At 45.4% G+C, this 23608-nt stretch overlaps 1 protein-coding gene across 9 annotated transcripts; it reads right to left on the bottom strand.

The window, feature by feature from the left end:
- Positions 1-249: 249 nt before the first annotated feature.
- Positions 250-22168, bottom strand: LOC120905118 (sortilin-related receptor-like). 9 transcript variants are annotated; one of them, XM_040315863.1, is made up of 15 exons: positions 22001-22168; positions 20384-21091; positions 10845-11102; positions 10612-10773; positions 10411-10534; positions 9940-10330; positions 9610-9873; positions 6558-9530; positions 6319-6478; positions 5974-6247; positions 4002-4715; positions 3669-3928; positions 3320-3588; positions 3084-3252; positions 250-2999 (listed from the first exon to the last, which is right to left on the bottom strand). In XM_040315863.1, the coding sequence occupies exons 2-15, from the start codon at positions 20873-20875 to the stop codon at positions 2679-2681; spliced, it is 6831 nt and encodes a 2276-aa protein (XP_040171797.1). In that variant the 5' UTR covers positions 20876-21091; positions 22001-22168; the 3' UTR covers positions 250-2678. The 9 variants fall into 9 exon arrangements, with proteins under 9 accessions (XP_040171797.1, XP_040171788.1, XP_040171789.1 ...); XM_040315854.1 differs by having other exon boundaries at positions 2679-2999; positions 21924-22168; XM_040315855.1 differs by having other exon boundaries at positions 2679-2999; positions 20384-21088; positions 21924-22168.
- Between the last annotated feature and the right edge of the window lie 1440 nt (positions 22169-23608).

Below are 23608 nucleotides of genomic sequence, written 5' to 3'. Positions count from 1 at the left end.
GTTGGTGAATATCTCGTGATACTCATGACATTTTGCTGCACTGCCTGTAAATATGCCGACAGGACGAGGACCAAAAGTCATCAGAACATAGATGCAGAAAAAAGAAAACTCTAAATATTCTTTTTTGGCGTCTTCTGTTGAGACTCCAATCCCTCTCTAGCTGTGTTGACCCCGTCCATTTGGGGAACAGCCACTGTCGTACTGAGGGCGTCCGCAGCTGGGCGGTAATGGCGCACATACATATTGGGATGGGGGAGTACACACGTCGTACGTACACACACATACTCATTGTCGTCTTTATTGTTTCGCTACTTAATCGTAAAGATAATCAATTACACACAACTCAGTTTCTGCAACCCTGGCGGACTATTTTATATTCACTACTGTTTTTTGTTGCAAAAGAAGAAGGACCTTCTTTCATTTATTTTTTTTTATTTTGGAATTCTTGGTTTGTAGTCCTGTGTGTGTGTGTGTTCTAGTCTAGAGAAGCCTGAAACCAAAGATTTCTTGTTCATTTTTCTTGTTAAACGGAAGAACATTTACCAAACAATCCACTTCTGTTTCCCTTCTCTCTGTTCGCCTACCCGTTTGATAGAGCTTATCAATGCACGGCTTTAGTAGATTGATAGTAGTCAGGCGTGGTTCTAAAACTACCCGTACCGCATGAAAGCGATCGCGCACACACACATAAACTCACATCCACAGACAGAAAATTACCCAAAAATTACACAATATAGTTAACCTATCGTTCGTTTACCTTTCTTTTGGACCACACACTTCACTCTTGCTCTGCTTGCAATCGTCCTACTGTACAAATACCTTCTCATCGTCCTCCTTTACCCAAAATCTGCAGTCGGAAGCGGATGCCTCTACAGTTACGATCATCACTACGAGTTAGCCCAACGCAAGGGACCTACATTCGGTCCTACCAAATCTCTATCTGCATTTTTGGGGTATGCCTCTGGTTGGTGGCGGGAAAAAATGGGGTTTAAGTAAACTTTCTGATAGTATTTTATGTCTGAGCTATTTCTATCCTCCCGTAGGAGCTTCCCTTCTGTTTTCATCTTATAGTAAAAATACAGTTATTTTTTGGAGATGTTATAATGATGCACGATGCGATCGTTTTTGCCCCGCGCGTCTGCTAAAATCACTACCAATTACAAAAACCCATTTCAAACATTGCTCATACAAATTCATACGAAACGTAATACCCGTGGTTCAATCAAACTCAAGCTTAATTCAATGCGCAATTGCTCTAGGGGGGAGAAAATTGAAAGAAGGATGAGGCGTTCACCTTCCTCTCCACTCTTGTTTCTCCGTTTAAAAGGATGTGTATTGTAACTTATCGTAGCATTTTACAGTTTTTTGCTTTGTTTTTTTTTACAAATATTCTCCTCGCAAAACACGCCACAATTTCACAGAATCTGTACACTTGCAAACGTCTCTTCTTACATCTTCTTTCTATGAGCAAATCTGTGCTCCTCTACTCTCCCACAAGAGACACGTGCTGTGTGCCCACAAGTGGTACCGTTTGCCGTTTTATTGTTATGCAGTTTTCCCCTTCTTCCCCTTCTTCCCCTTCTTTTTTCTTTAAACATTCCTATTAATAGTATTTATATTATTACAATTAAAAAACCGTGACAACGCGCGACAAACACGCAACACACATGCTGTACCCGAGAGTAAGAAGAAAAAAAACAAACAAACAAATTGTATATGACATTATAGTTGGAAGGATTGAAGGAAGAGAAGAACAAACAACATAAACAGAATGTACAAATAGTTTACACGCAAAGAGTTTGCTACAAACGGTCAAACAATTAGCAATATATATATATTGACTGTTTTTTCCACAACAAAACTTTGCTTACTGCGCTCTTCATTTCGTTCCGTATCGCAGCAATGTACTCTACAGAACGACACGATTATTACTTCTTTTGCTTTGTGTTTTTTTGCTACTGTCCAATTCTATTCCCACTTGGCTACACTTTAAATAAATCTATTTCAATAAAACGAACAACACATAAATACACAAAAAATTAGTTTAGTCTTTCAGTTTTGTTTGCTTCCATTTTAGCACTCCTCTCGTCACTCACTATTTCTCCCTTTTCTCTGTCTCTATTTCTTTGTTTAACACATTTTTTCTTAATGCTTATTTTAGTTTTTTTTTCATTTATTTCTTGTGTCTCTTGTTTGACTTTCTTTAGTACGTCTTTGTTAGGGTTTGTTGTTTGTTTTCTTTTTTTTTCATATCAATTATTTGGCCTCCCTGTTCGGCCCGGTATAATATCGTGTTACACGCCGCGCGTTTCGTCGTCGTCGGAAGCTGGCTGACTCGATTAAATGTACGATGAATGGGGGATTTACTGCGCAACAAAACACGTGCGCACCACACACGGACACGTGTATCAGCATAATGTGGTTCAGTTCTGTGCTCGCGCTTCAGCTCAGTTCGCGCTACTTTTTATAAACCCCCGGAGCGTTCCGTTTCAACATCAACCCTTCCCCGCCTCTGCCTTTTGTCTTGGTGTGGACACGCAGGCAAGGAGGATTTTATCTGAGAGATCGTATGGTTACCACGCGTAATCTATTAAATATATTAGCAAAGCCCCCGTGCGCCCGTGGGACAAACTTTACACACGCCTCCAGACTCACCTTGCACTGTCGTTTACGTTCGCTTAAGCAATCACCAGCGGCTCGTCGTCGGAGAAGCTGCGCGGTACCTCCTGATGCTCGTGCTCGTCATCGTCCAGCGTGCAGCCGATGCGCGTGGCACCGGTTCGCGTGTCGTAGTGCGAGTTGGCGAACCGGCTGAACGAGCTTTGCAGCCGGCGATGCCGCTGCACGAAGTACACCAGCACTGCGACCAGCACGATCGCCACGACCGTCGGCACGATCCACTTCCACGCCGAGCTGACGGTGGCGGTGGACGGTTCCATCATGATCCACGCACTGTACTTGGTGAACGATTCCGTCTCTACGATGTCGGAGTACAGACCCTGGTTTGGAAGGGAGGGGAAGATGACGAACGATTGCAAATGAGCTTCAGGATTCATATAAATTTAAGCCAACGACTATCTTACCTGGTCCGTTTTTAGTCGAACGCCAACCGTAAAGACGCCATGATCAGCGATCGATTTCAGCTGATCCGGTTGAATGAACGCCGGCGGGTCTTTGGCCGGTATCGTCAGGAACGGCGGCACGGAGCTGTTAATGCCGTGGCCCTCGTGCACAATAATTTCGTACGTAAAGCTAAACCAAACCATAAAGAGCAAATTAATCGCTACTTTCTAACTTTGAGTCCCAACAAAACGCTTACCCATCGTCCTTGAAATCTTTCACCGCCTTCCAAAACACGACGTACGTGCCGTTACGCTCCGGCCACACCTGCAGCTGATCGGGTGCGGGCAGCGGAGCCGAGTACGCAACCATCCGGACGGCCTGCGCGTTCGGGATGTCGGTCGAGACGGAAATCTCGTACGCCGCACCCTTCGGGATTTGTCGGAACACGTGCACCATGGTTTTGTTGCTGGACGGTTGCACCGTCACGACGGACGTTTTGTTCAGCGTCAGCTCGCGTACCGTAATCTGTGCGAAAAGACGATGGGAGAAGATTGTTTTGTACCATTTTCTCTACATTCCTCTTTACTCACACAATATACACTTACAATGTATGCTGGGTATGCGGTCAAATCCAAAGCACAGCTATGCTGCCATTCGATGGTCATTTCTTGACTAGTTTCGTTAATATCTACTGTTAGTTCCTTTGGTGGAAGCGTACGATTGTAAGCCGTCTCCAGCTTCAGCGGATTGCGACCGAGCGGGCCGGGCCCGATCGGACCGACGATACCGACGCTGACCAGGTACGATTGGCACGGCATCAGGCCGGCCAGCTTAATGCTCCGAGCGGTTGTGTTGATGCGTGCGGCTGCAAATTAGAGAAGGAAATCGTTATTATAAAATTGTTGCTATACAAAATGCCCTCAACGATGCTTGCGTACCTTCAAACAGCGCATCCATGCTGGTGCCGTAGTACACCCCGTACACCAGCTTGCTCGTGTCCAGTCCCTTCGGTTCGTCCCACTGCAGCAACGCGTACTGGTCCGTCTTTTCCTTCAGCTCCACGTTCAGCGCGGGCAGTGGCACACCGCCGAACGAAACGATCGTCGTTTCGTGCTGGCCGAAGAAGTTCTTCACGTAGGCGGCCACCTTGATGACGTACTGCGTCCCCGGTACCATGTTGTCCAGCGTAATGACCGTGGCGTTTTGCACCTTGATCGTCGGCAGCACCGGATACGTTTGGGGCAGGATCGGCACTACCATGTAGCCGTCCGCATTCGTCACCGGCTTCCAGCGCAGCGTTACCGATTTGGCCGTTTTGTTTAGCACCTCGATGCGGGTTACCTTCTCCACGAACGATGTGCCATCGAACGTGAGCGGTACCATGACGGAGGAGAGCGATTCGTGCTTGCCGTTGCGGGCCTTCACCCAAAACTCGTACACCTCGTGCGGTTTGAAGTCTTTGTCGATGATGACGCTCGTTTCCGATGCGCTTACCTTGACGTTTTGGGCGGGCGTTACGTTTTTGGACTGTGGGCGATAGTTGATGGTGTAGCCTTCGAGCTTGCCGTTCGCTTCCTTTGGTGGTTCCCAGCTGACGAGCACGCGGGAACCGTTCTGCTGTATGACCGAAACGCTCAGCGGTGGTGAAGGGACTGGAAAGTGAAGAGAGGGAGGAGGTTAAACATTGTTCCAGGTTTGTTTGTACTTTATGAATCTTTAAAGACTGTTCATTCATATGAAGCATTAAAAAAGAGCCTTTCGAATGACCAACCGAATCGTAAAGCAGGATTGCTCTTTTTTATGTTGATGAATCTTACTGAAGTTACAACGATTTACAGCGTAAAGAAGACGTTAAGTAGACATACAGGGTTTTCCGAGTCAATTTCCAATGTCTGCAACATTTTTTATTGATTGCCAGATGTTTTTCAACAGCTGTCAAATGTTAAACAATAATGTTTCAGTTCTTTCACATCATTTTCAACACATCTCAAGCTGGATTGAGTTTGACAGTTCTTTGTTATGTGTTAAAAATCATGCGTAAGAACTGACTTTTCTATGAAAATACACTATAACAGCTGTTGAAAAACACATAGTTATTCACCGCATCCTACATGTTTTTCAACAGCTGACAAACGGTGTATTTGCTTCAAAATGAAATTTCAGTTTAGAACATGATTTTCAACACACAACAAAGAACTGTCAAACTCAATCCAGCTTGAGAAATGTTGAAAATCATGCTGAAGAAATTAAAAAATATTATGATGGAAATAAAATATCAGATTGATGTGGATTAACATCTAGCACGCGGTCAATAACAATATTTACATTTGAAAGTGTCTTGAAAAACCCTGTAAAGGGTTTTTAAAATCTAGAAATGATTCATGAATTTCTTTAAGAATGAGAATTATTGAAACAATTCTGAATTAGTTATGAACCTGTGTCTGATAAGTGCTGTGCTTCATGGGTCTTTATAAATGGTTCATTAATATGAATCAATAAAAGCGAGTTATTCGAACTACGAAACGAATCTTGCACGAGAGAGTTCTTTAACGATATTTGTGAATCGTTTAAACATCTTGAATTTTGGAGCAAATAATTGTTCAATGTATCCGAATGTATCCGTAAATAGTTGTCTGAAAGAATGGCTCATATGAATCATTAAAATGATTAATGACTCTGAATTGCGAAACGAATCGTAAAACAGAATCACTCTTTTTCGACATTCATGAATCATTTAAGAATTGTGATTCTTTGTTAATCTAACGCGTAATATGATTCACGAATCATTAAGAAAAAAAAAAGTTTCGAATAACGATCGTTTTTAAGGATGAATTATTCTTTTCCGATATGAATGAATCGTTTAAAAATCATAACTCTTGAACTTCTACTAAAGCAGACAATTAAACTTACTTCCTTCGGTTGTCGCAATTTCGTAGTAAATGTAAGGTGGGGTAATCTTCGTTTGGCCCTTCTCCCGCACGTACGTCGTCACGGTGTAGGTCGTGTACGGTTTCAGGTTGGTAAAGCGATACTCCGTCTCCGTGATCCAGTTGGATACGTTTTTCCACTCATTGTTGTAGAAGATGGAGGGCAAATATTCAAGGCTAACGGTCGCCGGAAGCCACCAGAAGATCAGGAAGCTGGTCGAATTGAGCGAACGCTGATCGACACTGATCTGTGTGACCTGTGGACAGAAAGAAAGAGTGTGAAATGAGATGTGGATTGATTTATATTTCACTCCCTAGCACTCCTTACCTGATAGTGTCGTCCTTTCCGATTGCCGGAGCAATTTTCCTCATCCGATCCATCGTAACAGTCCGGCTTGCCGTCGCACTGCAGCATCAGCGCGAAGCACGTGTTGTCACAGGCAAACACGCCCGGATTGGTGCTGCAGTTGCGGTTCGTCGTCACCGATCTAAGAGAAAAAATGTGAAATAGCCTCAAAATTAGATTTACCTCTCAAAATAGTCACCAACACCAGCAGGAACACTTACGTTGAAGGCTTAAAATTGCACTCCTCATCGCTGCCATCCACACAGTCCGAGATCCCGTTGCAGAACCGATCCATCGGCAGGCACATACCGTCCGTGCGGCACCGGAAGTTGTTGTTGCTGCACAGCTTATGGCTCGGGCAGTTCTCCTCGTCCTCACCGCGCGGACAATCACTGTAACTGTCGCACACGAACCGCTTCGGTATGCACGAACCCGAATCGCACCGGAACTCATGCAGCCCGCAGGTACGATCCTTGCGCCGTGGCGGCGTCGAACTGCTCGACGATCCGGACGGAGCCATTGTCGTTCCATTTCCTCCGATCGGCTTTCCGCCCGCCGGTCCCTGCTCGCCACAGCCCTGCTCGTCCGAGTGATCCTCACAGTCGTTCACACCGTCACACTTCCACCAGTACGGCACGCATCGATCGTTGTTACACTTGAACATCCAATCGTGACACTCCTGGCCGGGCTTGATGTTGATGCCCGGTTTCTTCGTCGGCGCTTCCGTCTTGCCTGCGTCTATACTGCCGCCACCGCCCGTAAGCATCGGGCAGTCCTTCTCATCGCTACCATCCTTACAATCGGCCGCCCCATCACACTGCCACGTTTTGTAGATGCACTTGCCATCGCTCACGCACGTAAACATCCACGATTCGCACGTGTTGTTGTTACAGTTCGCCTCATCCGACCCATCTGGACAGTCCTTCTCGGTGTCGCAGCGCCACTGGTTCGGCAGACAGGCGTTCGTTACATTGCACCGGAACTCGTCCGCCTTACACTCAACCAGCGTGGCGTTCTTCTTCTGACAGTCCTTCTCGTCCGACCCGTCGCGACAGTCGTCCTCTCCGTCGCACATCCACCCCAGCTTAATGCACCGCCCATTGTCGCACGTAAACTCGTTCGTCTTACAGTTCGGGGTCTTGCAATTCTCCTCGTCGCTTCCATCCTTACAGTCGCGATCGAAATCGCACAGATAGTGCTTCGGGATGCACTGCTGGTCCAGCTTGCAGGTGAACATGTGCGGCGGACAGGCCGGCTTCGCCGCCGGACATCCCTCCTCATCGCTCCGATCGCCGCAATCGTCCTCCCCGTCGCACTTGTACATCTGCGGCACGCAGCGCGTGTTGTTGCAGTTGAAAAACTTCGGCCCACAGGTTTTGCCCGTCCGGGCGCACCCATTCGCCTGCGCCGTAGTGCCCGCCGGACACGTGCACCGTTCCTTCACCAGCTCCATACCATCCGGACAGAGACAGCTGTACGTACGCTTCGGCCCTCCGACACAGATGTGCGAGCAGCGCTCATTGTTCGAGCACGCGTTCGTTCCGACCTGGATCGTGTGCCCGTACACCTTCATGTCCATCAGATTGGTCATATTCTCCGCCACCAGCTTCGCCATAATGCCGTGATCCTTGTCCGCGGAAAATACCGAATTCTGCTTCCAATCGTCCCAGTACATCACGTCCTTCAGCACCGCCACCGCGAACGGATGCTGCACGAACGGGTCCTGCTGCATCACCTTGTGGAAGTTTTTACCATCCAGATCGCTGCTCGCAATGTAGTCCTTGCTCGCGTCCACCCAGTACAACCGCTCCGCCATGTAGTCGATCGTGACGCCGTTCGGCCACGCGACCTGCGGCTTCGTAAACAGCTCCCGCACATCCGACCCGTCCATATTCGAGCGCGAAATCGACGGCCGGATCGAGTTCCAGTCCGTCCAGAACAGGTAGCCCTCCATCGGGTGCACCACGATGCCGCGCGGTTTGTTCAGATACTTGCTGTCGATGATCGTGTGGCGTACGTTGGGCGTTCGTGGCGACCCGGGCGGTGGAATTGTCCCAGGGGGTGGCACTCGCAGCGCTTCAATCATGAGCCGCATACCGTCCACGAAGTACAGCACCTCCGAGATCCAATCGTACGACATGCCCTCGACGGAGGACAGTCCATTGTCTACCAGCGTTTCCGGCGTCGCGTTACCGTTCAAACACTGCCGGCCGATCACGTCCGTCAGTATATCGGCCCAGAACACGCAGTTGCGCTTCTGATCGAACTCGATCGCGATCACATTCTTCAGCCCGGGAATGGCAAACTCCGTGCGCGTGTTGTTGTTGCGCAGATCGATCCGCGCAATCTTTTCCCGCTGCGCGATGATCAAAAACTCGTTCGACTGCTCCATCGGGCAGGGGATCGATTGGGGGAGAAACTGCGACGAAAAGCCGTCCACACACACGTCGCCTTCGATTTTCCGGTAGCCACGCGTTCGCTTGTAAAACGCACCCGGCTTACACGAGGCCGGCACCGCGTACGGGTCAAAGCTGGTCAACGTTTTGTTGCGCACGCAGAACGATCGCTTCTGGCCACTTCGCACAAAGCCATAATCACACTCAAAGTCCCAGCTGTTGCACTCGCACACCTCCTGCCGGATCGGCCGCTCGTACCCGATGCCATTGTGGCAGTTGGCGTGTGGCTTGCGCCGCTGGTACGTGTCCTGCCGGCCGAGCACGCACGGCATAAAGTAATCGCCCGAGTAGCTTCCCGGCGTCCAGAACTTGTAATCATCCTCCGTGCAGTTCGCTGTGAACGCGTTCTTCAGATCGATCTTAATGATGAGCCACCGATGCTCTTCCTGCTCCGATCCAAACAGCGTAAAGATCGTACCGTTCGCTTCGGCTTCCCGCATCAACCCGTACACCTTCAGCTGGTTGCCGATGAACGGTGTCGAGTGCCACCGTTCGCCCTCGTCCGTCGAGTAGAGGATTTCGTTCGTTTCGCCCTTCAGCTTGAAGTACTTGACCGCCACTAGAATGCCACCGTGGTCGCCCATGTTGAAGAAGTAGTAGTTCTTCAGGATTTGCTTCCACGTTAGACCCGCGTCACGCGAAATATAAACGCCGGGATGGCCTTTGAGGGATTTTCCGACGACACCGGCCGCCATAATGACGCCCGGGGCGGTTTTTGAGCTCATGATGGTCACAGAGCTGTAGGAAAAAAGCGAAGAAGAGCTTTAATAATGTCTCAATAGAGGATTTAATGTTACAGAAAAAGAGCGTAACATACCGTGCTACTGGGTAAAGAGAACAGAATTTCTGCGACAAATGAAGGCTACAGTCCTTGCCACAGTTCAGCAGCGCTCCCTCGTCGTCCGTTTCCGGTGCCTTGATCGGGCGCCACGTATTGCCATGATCGAACGTGATCACCGACATCAGATAGTCCGGTGTGATCGTTTCCGATACCGGAATGCGGTTCATTTTCGATGCGATGTAGATACCGCGCAGCCCTTCCACCCGGTAAAGGTCGGTGAAGGCTGTTTCGGACGATTTTCTGCACCAAGAAAAAGGACCTTAGTATTTATAATTCCATTTTAAGTTTAAACTAATCGCTACTTACACCAACCAGCTCGTGCGCCAGTTCAGCTCGGGCACGTAGGTGAAAATGTTCTCCAGGCTCAGCACAAACTTTATATCGGTCATGTCCTCGTTCGACTCGGACACGTACAGATGCGAAATGCGCTCCGTGTGCACGACCGAAATCATAATGCGGCGACCCTCCACATCCGCCACGTGGTAGCCGCGGATGTCGAGCTCGGTTTGAAAGTCGGCCTTCACGAACTTGCCCCGCTTGTAGGAGATCAGCAGCTGGGTGCTGTTGGGAAGGCGTTGCGAAGCGAACATAAAGTCTTTGTTGATATGAAAATCTTCCACCTTTTCGACGAGCACGTTAAACTGCCGGTTGCCCGTGTAGAGGTCGGCTGCGTTGAAGAAAATCACTGACGAGGTGTCTGTAAAAGGTGCGAGGAAGGGAAAGGGTAATCTGTTACAAACTGTGACTATGTTCGGAGATGTTACCAAGGGTAGTTACTTGTTGGTTCTTTGCGTTCCACATATAGATGGATAGGGACTCCGTCTCCCGATGACCAGAGGAAGGACTTGACGTAGCTTTGCAGCAGCGTAAACGATGCGCCAAAGTCAGTTGTGTAATATAGCTGCAAGGAAAGCGGAAACGAGAAGTGTTACGATCATTCCTACATTTAAAAGGACGCATTGCTCCGCCAATGCTAACCTTCCGCTGGGGATCGCGCTTGTCCAGCACGAGGAAAGTTCGCCGATCCGAGTCGTAAAATGATACGTCCGATGGAGTAAAGTCAAGCTTTCGCATCGTTATCGTTTTGCCGTAGTCTTCTGACGTGAATATCGCTTGATTTCGCGGGTCTATGAAGACAATCTAAAGCAAAAGAAAGCGTTTTAATTAATTTACATCATTCACAACGTTCCTCCTGGTCTGCTCTTACATACCGTGTTGTATTTTTGGTGCGTAAAAAATTGCTCCACAGTAGAGTTGGTCATAACGCCGCTAATGTTGAGCATAAAGTCGGCCGTTTTGTCCAGGAATGTATCGCCATAGTCTTCGGACATGAAGATACGCGAGGGTGATGGCGGCGGGGACTTCATGTCCGTGTCCGGTGGTTCGCGGGCGAGACAGATCATAACGTCCGTACCCTCGCCCAGCCAGTGCACAATCAGCTGACCGTGGGAATCGTTCAGGTTTGTCGTCTGAAAGTGGAAAATTGCGAAAAAAAAGAGCATTTATCATTTGATCATTACATGAGAGGGGTTTAAGGTGAAACAAGTCTTTTAGATTGATGTTGATTTAAGTTGCTGCTAGAGAGTTTAACATCCACGTTTAATGGAAAATAAAGACATATTCGAGGAATTCATCAAAGCAGCACATAATGAACTATGGGAATACGGGGCAAAATGGCCATATCGGTCCTTTAAAACGTACTAAAAAGCATGAAAAAAAAATAAGAAAAGGTTGAAGGTTCTACAGTCCATAAACTGTAAAAAAAAACGAAAAAATAACTTTGTTTCAGATTCGGCTGGTTCAGTAGTGGAAAGAGGGACAATATGGTACTGTTAAGGATTTTTCTATGTATCTGATTGGGTACACCATTTTACACTGATATTTTGACGACAATCGATGCTTTAACACCTTACTCGTGAAAAACAATCAGAAGTAGACGCATTAACAACAAATATAAATGAATAAAATAAAATTTAAAAATTAACATAAAAAGCTGTGGAAAAAAACTTGTGCGGGGTGAAATGGTCTCGCTATAGGACAAAATGGTCTTACACCAAATGTCAAAACACATCAAAACAAAGGGGCAAAATGGGCCACAACATTGGACCTTAGGCTTTGGTTTAAGCTCTTGCATTTTGGTAGAATTGTTAAAATAGAGATTTAAGTTTAGTATTTAAGTGATTTGTTAAAAAATTTAATAAAATGGATGAATATTTCAATAATTCAAATGTGGTCAGTAATTTTTCTTGTCGGTATAATGCTGTATGTATGCACAGTTTTATTCATGTAAAGCTAATATATTGTAGCGACCTTAGCTTACTCTACAGCCTAATCATGTTGCTCTTGTCAAAACATACCAACCCTTTTGCCCCATTTGATATATTTTACTAAATTTAACATTAAAAACTTTCTAATAAATGTAAATGGTTACTTTTTTCACGTAAATCAGTGATTATTATCATGTGCCTGGATACACATTCGTTTTTTGCTTTAATTATATGTTAAATTCTAACGAAACCTTATTTTCGAGACGGTAAAAATTACATCGTTTCGAGCAAACATTTTAGTTGTTATTTTTTGATCACCTATCATTTTGAAATTTTAGGTTATGAAACGTTCATGGAGAGCTTTAAACATTGTATTTGATATTTTCCAATAATTAGAAATCATTACAAACGTGTTAATTTGCCAACAATGCAGGTTACCATTTCGACCCAGCTTCCCCTACAATTTGTGCAAGCAGCAGACAGCATAAAACAGATCTGGGTTAAATTTAATGTTTTTCGTGAATTCATTCACGTGTCCCTAATGCCCCAAGGTTCCATTCTTGATAATGTATACTTATACAGAGTAAATCGTTTCGATGGACAATCATTTATCCTCCCTTAACCCTGTAGAAGAGCACTAACAAAGCAGAAAGACATAAACAATCTAAATCGTCTAGATTTAACACGCCTAGAACAATAAAAACTAAATCACTGATGCATCACAATCAAGTCTGCATCCCATTTAACGTTGAGTGACGATGGTCACACCCCCACCCGCCGATGACTAATGGCAAGAGGACAAAATCTTGCACGCTGTGCCCCCATCATCTCATCTTTTCCGTTTGCCGCACACGATTGAAAATCATGACCCAAGTGGCGTTTAGATGTGTGTATAATAGACAACACCACCCCCACACTCCGTCGTAAATGCATCCTGCCTATTTAGTGCGAAGGCGTTACCCCGTCTTGTCCCCGGCACACACACACACACACATCCGGCAACACTTCTTATCATCGTTCGTCGTTTGTACTGGGAATAACTCATCCGAGAGCTAGAGCAATTAGAATGCAACAATTAGCTCTTTCCTTCTCTCTCACACACACACCGTGTGTGCGTGTCATGGCATACTATTCCCGGCTCGCAACAGCAGCTTCCAACATTTCCCCCCTTCCAGCATTATCTCTCGGCACGGGGGGGGGGCCATATGAATCATGTAAATTGTTTAATAGCAATTTTCCTCCATGCCGCATTGACAAAATCATCAAAACCTGTGATGACTGTGGCTGTGTCGTCGCACTAAAACGCGAGGAGATAATTGCGCTGCACACACATCGCGCAGTTCCAGCAATGAAGTGATTAATAGGAATAGACAACCATTGACTCACACACAATGGCGGTCCATAAATTCTAACATTTATTACACAAAAAAGCTTCCTCAACCTTTCAAAAACAAAAAAATCCCGTTTGCGTCGTTTGGGTCGGGGTCGTGTTCGCGTACAACGCCAAAAATGGTAGATTTTCTTTGTTCCCCCGGCGCACGGTGCTGCTGCAATTGGCGTCACCGATGCATAACACGTACGCGCAACACAGAGTACTTTACTCAAATGGTTCTATTGGGTTGTGTGTGTGTTTTTTCCGTTTTTTTTTTGTGAAAAATAAGCAGCAATTTTGGTGCTGGTGTTGCTGTGCAAATGTGTCGCTTTTCTCCTCTTTCGGTTACGGTTCAACGACAAAGAGAAGACACACAGACGCAGAGAGGTGACAGATGTGCTTGAAGAAGAGACGCAATTGAACTACATTCTGTTATTGTTCAAAGGTGCAAATAGGATGGACCATCCATTTCGTACATTTTATCTCCCTTGCACGGCACAAAGAAAGATTCCAAGACATTGGGGGGCAGCTGCTCTCGGCGAGACAGTATGCAAATAACATTATCGCTAACACTTTATTGCATTCTTCCTCTTTTTTTCTCTCTCTCTATCTCTCTTTTTCATTAGATTGTTGTTATCTTTTTTCATTGCTGATACACAACTCAGTTAACTCTACAATGCGAACTAAAATGTAATTTCCAAAAACATTAAAGTTCATGATGATGAAATAGATTAAAAGTAAATTTCCAAAGCGCAATCACCTTCATATACTCACGGTTCATGCATACGCATCTATCGTTCGAGATAGTGAAAAGGTGCGACAAACAAACCCGATCGATGATGAAAAGGAAGAAGTGAAGGTGGTAAATATGGGTGACATAAACGATTTCGCGGCCACGGGCCGATGACATGAAAATAGAAATGACCTTGCTGTGTTTTAGGTTGTTTTGGTCGATTAATTATTGTCCTTGTTTGTGGAGCGTCGCTTGGTGGTGAAATTGAAGAGCAATATGTGTCAGATTGCATCAGATTTATTAGAAAAAAAGAGATATTTAAAAAGAGAAGAAAAGTGATAAAATTAAGACCTATTTTAGGGTCTTTAGACCTATGATAACATTAACCAGGAAATTTGACACTTGACAAGGCAGATATTCAGACAGTAAGATCAGAAGATCAGAAACAAACCAATCACTTGAGCAATCTGGATCGTTTTGTTACCTTCCATTAAGATTTATGCCGTACCTTCCATCCATTAGCCGTAATGAAGCCTTTTAAATTGAATGAATAAATAGGAATTTCCATATGATGAGACTTCCTGATGTTGCCTAGATGTTCAAAGGAAGATTTATGGATTTCCAATGACATTATAAATCTACGGAATTTGAACAGTTTCAATGCTTCGCAAATAGCTTTTATTTTCTAATAAAATTTAGTATCACAAGATACAACGGCTTATAACATTGCACCAATATAAAAATCAGCCTACTTACTTACTACTTATTAGGGTTTTCAGGGGTTTCTCATAGTTGTAGGATGTTTCCTTGAACTTATCGGAAGTGAACTTTATAAGATGGGAATTGCACTCGATTGGGTTAGATTGGGGGGTTAGAAAGGGTGCTATAGAGTGCAATTACCATCACATAAACAGTATCCGACTCCCGTAACATCCGAACCACTAGTTCCACCAGAAATCAGTCGTTCGGAGTCGTTTGGAGTCGAAGTCGTCTGGAGCCGTCCGGAGTCGCCCGGAGTCGTTCAGACTCGTACCGAGTCGTTGAGAGTCATTCGGCGTCGTCTGGAATCGCCCGGAGACTACCTTTATCGAAGTCGGTCGGAGTTAATAGCAATCGTCCGGTGCAATGTGATCAGGCATTTCATCTCCTTGTGTTTCTTTTGGTGTTTTGCCTTGCGCGTGCACTTCGTATGCAGGTCTTTGTTTCGAAGGTCGAATCCGGTCGACTCCGGACGATTCCGACAACTCCGGACGACTCCGACGACTCCAAACGACTCCAAACGACTTCGAACGACTCCGGATGACTCCGACTCCGAACGACTCCGAACGAATCCGAACGACTCAGATCATTCGACTTTACCCATCACTAGTATAGACATAACGTGTGATTAGTGTATCAAGCAAACGCCGAAGAATACCCAAAACAGGCATTATTACTCTATATCAAGAAGGTGACACTAAGATGACACTGTAATAAATCTAACCATCAAAGTATTTCAAGAATTGAAACAAAATATTATTACCTTCTTGTTAGAAAACATCATCCTTTAGGCATCATAAATAATACAAATGTAGTTGGAACGCAAAAAGAACATAATCAAACGATCATATCAATGATGATAAGCATTAGAAAACTGAATCATTAAAAACATGCCGACACAGAAATCTCATTCTTAAAGTTCCGTAGACATCTCTAAAACCTCTCCGGAATAAGTAACATAAAATGCTGCAATCATCAAAATCGCGCCATATTCATAAACAAAGATTCCTTCAAAGTAACCAACGTTTACAAAATATTCAAGGATCTGCAATTTTCATTTGTAAATGTTTATCGACAGCTTGAACTGTTGACTCAGATTTAATAGTCTATACATAACCTGAATGACTCCAATCAATAATTTAAAAAAATACCTAACTGAGTCACTTGTAAACGAGCCTAACAGTTGAAACAGTTCATTGAGAATTAAAGTTGAGTTTAAAGTTTACATTCCGTACACCTTCCCCTTCAAGTCTCTATCAGCAGTCCCGCCATCAGTGTGATCGTGCTTTATAACGATACAAAGTTAACAGTATTCCAGCAGGTTTGCATTTCAGCTAACCCAAACAATTTTCTACAGCGTCTCAATGTTATTGTAATACGATTGACTCATTTGTGGTGGTGGTGGTTTCTGCTGAGCCTGCACAACACACACACACACACGCTATCTTAACTTACTCTGGACCTGGACTAGTGGTCTTGTCTTGATACTGTATTCCAGGGAGAAAAAAGGGCTGCGGGCGAGGATTTCATTAGTCAGCAAACACAAATTGCGCAAAAAAGGGCCACCGGAGAACGAACGAAGCATGGGAAGGAAAGAGACCATGCCATATTTGCCAACGCAGGCACAGTTGTGATTATTATGTTTTAAAAAAGTCTCAACAAAGACACAAATTTCTCAAAAAAGTATGAGAGAGGAAGCTCGAGAATTTTAAAGCGAAATTTCAAACCCAAGACCATTACAGGAAAGCAGTGACTCTTGAACAAAGAGTACATCATAAAAATGGAAAGAATTTTGTCATGTGTTGATGCTAGGGCACTGTTTATGATTGCAAAACATGAAAGATCGCTCCTTTCTTTTTAGCTAAACAAATGGAGGGAGCAAGAAGAATATACAACTTCCTTCAAAGCGATAGTGCTTGGAATTGCAGAAGATGAATCAGAGTGCGCTGCTTATCTGTGTGTTCTGTACTACTGTACTGGAGCTATGCAGAGACCCCGAACTTCCACATCCAGTGCAGCCCTTTCCTGTCTGGGAGAGAGAGAGAGTGTAGGGACAGACGAAGTTTCAATTGAGAAGAATAATGCTCTCTGATTGATAAGGACGCCTCTTCTTTATTGGACGCTTCCGGGGAATGGGTCGCCGAGGATGGACGAGTCATCATCTCGCATCATCTGCCGCCTCACTGTGGTCGGTCCAAAAATCGAGTCCCCGACGAGTGCGCTGACGCCGCTTCACCGCAAGCATAAACACAGTAGCACACACGGCCAACAAAATAAACATCAAACATCACACCACATCAAAGCATGTGTGTGCAGCACAGCACCGCACAAGGGAACAAATCACTGCCCTTTCATGCACTGGTTTGGTGTTGCTATGGTGACTCAAGCAGGAAGATCTTTCGTACGCGTCATTGCCAAGGCTGGTACACGCTGGATTTAGAATTGAAACAAATCACGCTCAATGCTGCGGGCTCTGCTCAGATGTGGGCTAAGGACGTCTCTTCCCACTGGGACACAATTAATACCACAATAATATTGAAGTACGAATAGGAGAGATCGTTGATTACAATCAATCGTCTCTTTTAATGCGGGATGATGGCAATAAAAAAAAATGGACATACCGGACAAACGAATTGTCCTTTCCGTCTTCCAAATCCGCCATAACACGTGTTGGGTATATTTGACACACATTTCGAGCAGAACGAAACGGACAAAAACCCGGTCAAACTACTGCTTTACATTCAGGTTAAAAAAGAGTTTGCAATATGCTAATGGGTGCAGCGCGTAGGGTCACTGAAGGGCCACTCAACCTGTCCACGCGATCAGATTACAACCCCCTCCGTACCGTGTTTACGCCGTACTGTCCGTTCACAGGTTAAAAAAGCGCAAACGACTACACTTCATTATGCTCGTCTTCGCTTACCACACAACAACTGACGTGAACGAACGGCAACGACTTAACCAGCGTTCGTTCGATCGGAGTGTATTTATCAACGGAATTGATACACCGCACTGAAATTGGATACACTCCGCAAACTGATGGGACACAGTCACGGGGCGGTGGTTTAAGCGAAAAGAGCGGCAACTTACTGGATTCGGAATAATCACGGGGAAGAAGGTTAGTGACAGTAGAACGTTTGATTTTGATTACGTTACACCAAATGCATTCATTTGTTAAAGGATGTGAAGATGGGTGATTAATCGTGTTCTTTTAGGACATGAAAAGTGGACCATATAACAATTGGTATTTGGTAATAAGGGTTCTACTAGTGGTACCATAATGAAATAACTGATAATTAAACCATTGTCAGTCGTCTGTTTCAATAGGGATGATCAGAACGTCCGTGGTGTCAAATACTAAACGAAGTTCTGGAAAGCGAATGAAGATGTTCCTATCAATTTCCTCTTCAATGCTGGCCTTGGAGTGGTCCATAGAGGATGTCTCTATCGTTATATTGCATATAATTTCATTGAATTGTGTTGCATTGTAGGTCCAACATCTTTCAAAATTTCTGAATCACGAATATCTTAACGCCTAACAATCTTCGGGACGTAAAATCTTCCCCAATCATGTCCTACTATAGCTCTTGAGTGCGAGATATCATATCCTACTACTTCAGAGTTACTTTCCACGCCACTACTCAAGGTTCTAGTCGTCTCAAGGAAGAAGACTTCAAGGATCTATTTGTCATGGAACAAATCTAACCCGGAATCACTGTGGTCAAGGATTCTCTTTCATATCGTATACTTCAAACAATATCCTTCAAACTGTTGCCCGAATGTAATTCCATCAGCTTGAATGTTACTACAAACATCTGATAGTGCCGATCGTTTAACTCGGTTGTTCAGTAATTTCACTAAAAGCTCTCAGGTCAGCAGCAGGAGCGATCCACCGACTGATAACAATCCCTTGTATTGCCGCATGATGGAGCCTTCCCTTTGGATGATTCGTAGTTTTTTTTTTACAAAAATTAATCTGATTTAAACGCAGTTTTATGATAAGAGGACCTGAACGTACAAAAATGCTACGTAATGTTAGGAGTAACATTCTGAGCGACTAATGCGTAATATTGATTTGTATTTGTCCCGTCCCTACTACACGTTGATTGTTTCTTATCCTTATCAGCAAAGACAACCACCACAATTGGCATTATTGTTACGTGTGGCGTTTGCAAACAAAACCTTGCCCAGATCGCGAGATAAACAGGGAATTATTTCACAAATAAATAAAGAAAAAGCCTTCTTCCTTTTACTCGCGCAACCATTTTGCACACAAGTGCATCGTTATCAATGCAATCGCTCATCTCTATTTGCGTGTTTGTGTTTTTTTAACACACACAACCACAGTCATAGATAACGCATTCTCCAACCACTGGAAAGTTTGTTTGCGGTCGGCAAAAAGGTGCACCTCGTACAGTTGTGCGCCGATTGCACTTTTGTTCTAGAGTGCGATTTAATCACAAAGCACAATAATATCCCATCTGCGCAGGTACCGAAAAACAAACACAAACGCATTCGTTCCCACGGATCACCACCACCGCCATCATCTTCTTCTCTTCCTCGTCTAATGCAAGGTCTACTGTTGTGTTACGCCGTTTCTTCGACCAACGCAATGTATAGCTACGCAAATGTACGCGCTTGTTTACAATTTTCTCTATTCCCAAGCGAAGCATCATCACCCACGGCAGAAGGGCGGTGGGTGGTAGTTGTCAAAAATGCTGACATCGCATTTATTACATCGGCCGTTCTCTTTGTGTCGGCGCGCGCGAATCAGTTGCGAATGTGCCTTTGGCACTCCGATCGATTTTGTTTCCACCGCACACAGCACACACAAACAGCTGATAGGGGAGGTTTGTCCTCTTGGTTGTCTGTTTCCTTTTTTTTACGACGCAGTATTACACGTAAAGCTACCGTTTTACGACATGCGCTTGAAAAAAGCGTTTTATAATCCGCTTTAAAAACAACTGTTTAGAGAAAATTTCGCTTTACAATAAGTAAAACACACGTGCAGGGCATTTGTTTTTTTATCACATCTACCAGGGGGTCAGTCAGCGATAGTCTTTATCTGCCCGCAACCATTAGCCGATTATCGCACGAGGGAAGCGCGGTATTCTAACGCAGCAGAGAAGGTTCATCATATCAAGACCGAATTTCACAACAACACCTCGCAGTGTGTGTTTTGTTTTCTAGCGCGACCCACACACAAAGCCACGCCAATAAGTCGATACGGATCGGTGTCACCCCACCCCGCCGCGTACGAATGAGTGCAACAATACAGTACACACACACACACACAAAGCAGGCGCGGATTTTCGCATTTGATTTTCACATTTGTGCTGATGCTTCTCCTTTCCGTGCAGGCGCAGCGCTTGCTACGTCCCCGTGCACACGGTGTTGCAACAGAAAAAAGAAGTGACATTCGAAGGTAGTTGTCTGTTGGCTTGTCTTGTTGTTCGATTAATTCCTTCGATTCTTGAACGGTATCTGTACCTAGAAACCTCCTCCCTTTTCTCACTAGGCCCGTTGCCTTCACTCTTGCAATAAACCATAAAAAGAGAGAGGGAAAGAGAGCAAAGCAGCAGAATGAGCGTGATAAAGAAGCGTGAAGCGGCCACTTACCTTTGCCTTGATTATCGGCGACGGGGAAAATTCCGACGCAACCGTGTTCTTGGTCGGCGTGGACGAGTTGCTGCCGGCCGCTGCTGGTGGCGGTGCTGCAGCCCCTGCGGCCGCCGCCGCCGGGATGGTTTTGTTTAGTGCCGCCGCATCCTTGTTGCTGGCCGGTGGTGGTGCTGGCGCATCGCGCTTTGCCCGCCGCGCCAGCTCGTCCCGCAGGAAAGGGGAACGGCCGAGCAGGGCGGCCACCTCCGGATTGACACCGCCGTCTTCACCGTCCAGATCGGCCACGGACAGGGTGACGGTGCGGGGCAGCCGGCGGCTCGCCTCGACGTCCGGTTCCACGTGCAGCACGGACGGGGGGAAACCGTGCCGCACCGACGACTGCTGCTCGGTCGGCACGACCAGCCCGTACAGGCAGAGGACGGTCAGCAGTACCGTTAACCTTCGCCACACCACCACTGCTGCCGCCGCCGCCACCACCGGGCGCGCCATTTTGCGCAGACGAGTGTGGCGGTTGCTGCTGCTGCTGCTAATGGCGAAATGATGGCCGTTGCTCGCAACGACACCCTGCGTCGACCCGCTGGTGGACGAGCGGAAGTGAGCTTGTTACCGTTTGTTGAGGGGGGGGGGGGAGTTGCGGCACACACTTTCAAAACACGCACAAAAAATTGCTGCGTCAGCCAGGTGGGGGTTCGAGTCCAGCGCCTACTTTAGTGGGGAAAATCCGTGCAGGGGAAGAGAAAATCGTCATGTGCATCCAAAATTGCTTGTCAAAATCGGTGTGCTTGTGTGTCTGTGTGTGTGCGTGTCCTGTACACACACTGTATCCTTTTTTCGTGTGTACTGCGTGGAAAATCCTATCGCGAGCGCACACACACACACACACACTAAAGCGCACGCTAGCACTTGCCGCACATACATACACACTCACACACACACATAACACAGTTTCTTGCACACAAAAAAGGAACTGCGGAGGTTATCTTATTATATCCTCACTTTTGTCACGACCCCGTAGGGAAGCACACATACACACACACACAGACACGGGCAGACGCGCGGGCGCACACTCTCCACACACACACACACACAAACGCACAGGCAAACGTTTGCTTTTCCTGCCCTGGGGTACGGGGACTCGTCAAATAACAATAATAATCACGCCACCGAAAGGGCTTTGAACTGAACGAAAATGGGGGACAGGAAGGGGGGAAGCAGTCTTCAAGCGGCTTATCGTGACGGATCGCTAACAATGGCACGCAGAGGGACACGGTTGTGAGCAGCAGCTCCGTTCCGGATGCTGTATAAGCTGTACGTGTAGGTGTGTATGTGTGTGTGTGCGTAATCCAACAAGTGTTATGATTAGTGAAAAGATTTTCCGATCCTTCTCGCTACACCGCGTTAGTTTTGGAAAAAAAGGTAAAAACACCGCCGACACAGCAGCAGCACCAGCAGCAGCCGGCTCAATACAATGCTGGCTGCGCTGGAGTGTATGTGTGTGTGTATGGGGGGGCAAAAAAAGGGCAACACACCAACGTACACGATATGTCACTGTCCGCAGCGGTGCAGGCACTTCACTGATTTCATAATTCAATCAACACACGCATCCATACATACATACACACACACACCAGCGAGAAATACACAGAGGACACACTGCCGGGGTGAAACCCGTGCGGGGGAAGTAAAAAGTTCTTTTCTTTCTATTGCTTTCACGGAGCAATGGACCGTGCGCGACGACACAACGACGACACTGACTCGCTCTCGGGCTCGTGCCAATAATTGTTTTCACCAAACACATCACCCGTGGACCAATCGGGCGGGTTGTGCCATTGGTGCGGTGGATGACAGCTCGATCAGTTTGACGTTCCTTGACAGCTGCTGGTGTAGGCAACCCAAGTAGCGAAATCGTATTGATGACATTTTTTTCCTACAAAAATGTTCAGTAACGTTTTTGTACATTGGAGCGTTTCTACATACACCGAGCCTGCAGGTGAGAGATGGCTGTGAGAGAATTGACAACCAGTTTCTCACGCCGGTGTGTGTAAAAGCTCCGAAAAGCTCCGAGATGAGACTTTTAAAATGCTGTTGAAAAATTCCATTTAATCGCTAAAATGAAGTCAAAAAAGTTTCTTTTACTTTTTAATAATATTTCTACGATTATTAGACTGCAAAAATGCAAACTATAATTGATCGTACGCTATAAACTGCCAATTTAATTTTTTCTCAGCTCCATCGTTCTTTGCATGCTGAGGAGATTTCTCTCACCGAAAATGCTGTCACTCGCTGTCAAAGTATGCCGTCAGTTATTTTCTCAGCTGCATTCTCGGTGTATGTAGAAACGCTCTTGAACAAATTTCGGTTCATGGTTGTTGTTGTTGAGCAATGATTTTAGCATTTAAACTAAATTTTAGGGCCCGAGTACGTGAAAATGTTGCGGAAATACCGTTTTAAAATACCCAATCGTTTTTAAAAATATATCGACTTACTTTTAAAACATGTTTATGAGCAAATATGTGCACTGTTTTGAAATACAGTGGAGCGCAAATTATATTGAAATAATATAATTTTCCAAAAAATAACCAGGAATTGGTGATAAAATATATCATTTGACTCATTTTCCGTGTTATTCACCTATCCGGACGAGGTCAAGTCCCGAGAAGCCCGGATAGCTTAACGACCCCTATATTAGGTCTACTCGGTTCACGCTCTCAAGCATAAAGGAATCTAAAAAGTTTTTGTTTAGCAGACCGTATACGATTGATGCATTGTAAAAAAGCAACAACAAAAACTGGTAGCGCCATCTGTTGCTGGTGCGATAGCCACACAGTGAAGAGCTTTCCTCGCTTTGAGAGCTTTCTTCTTCCCTCTGTACTGTTGTATGTCACAAATTAAGATTAGACGACTGGAAAATCAAAAATTCATAGACAAAAAAATGAAAGCTCCATAGCTTCACTGGTTTTCTCAATAGATTGCGTATTATAAATCATCATTATATTGCTGTTCTTTTCTTGCAATGTGTTTCGACAAGCTTCATCTAATCATTACCTACATAGACATCTAACTTTCCAAATAAAAATCTATATGAATAGTCGTGTGGTCAGATACGTGGGTATCAACACCAACGACCATTAATCAAATCTCACTTGCTTCAGTAATGGTGGTTTCGGTTGGAGTTTTATATTTAAACACTCGTATCGCCGTTCTAGTTCTAGCTATAACTTC

This window comes from Anopheles arabiensis, chromosome 3 (genome assembly GCF_016920715.1).
Source record: "Anopheles arabiensis isolate DONGOLA chromosome 3, AaraD3, whole genome shotgun sequence".
NCBI classification, from domain to species: Eukaryota; Metazoa; Arthropoda; class Insecta; order Diptera; family Culicidae; genus Anopheles; species Anopheles arabiensis.
This window is presented reverse-complemented; position numbering and strand designations above follow the sequence as displayed.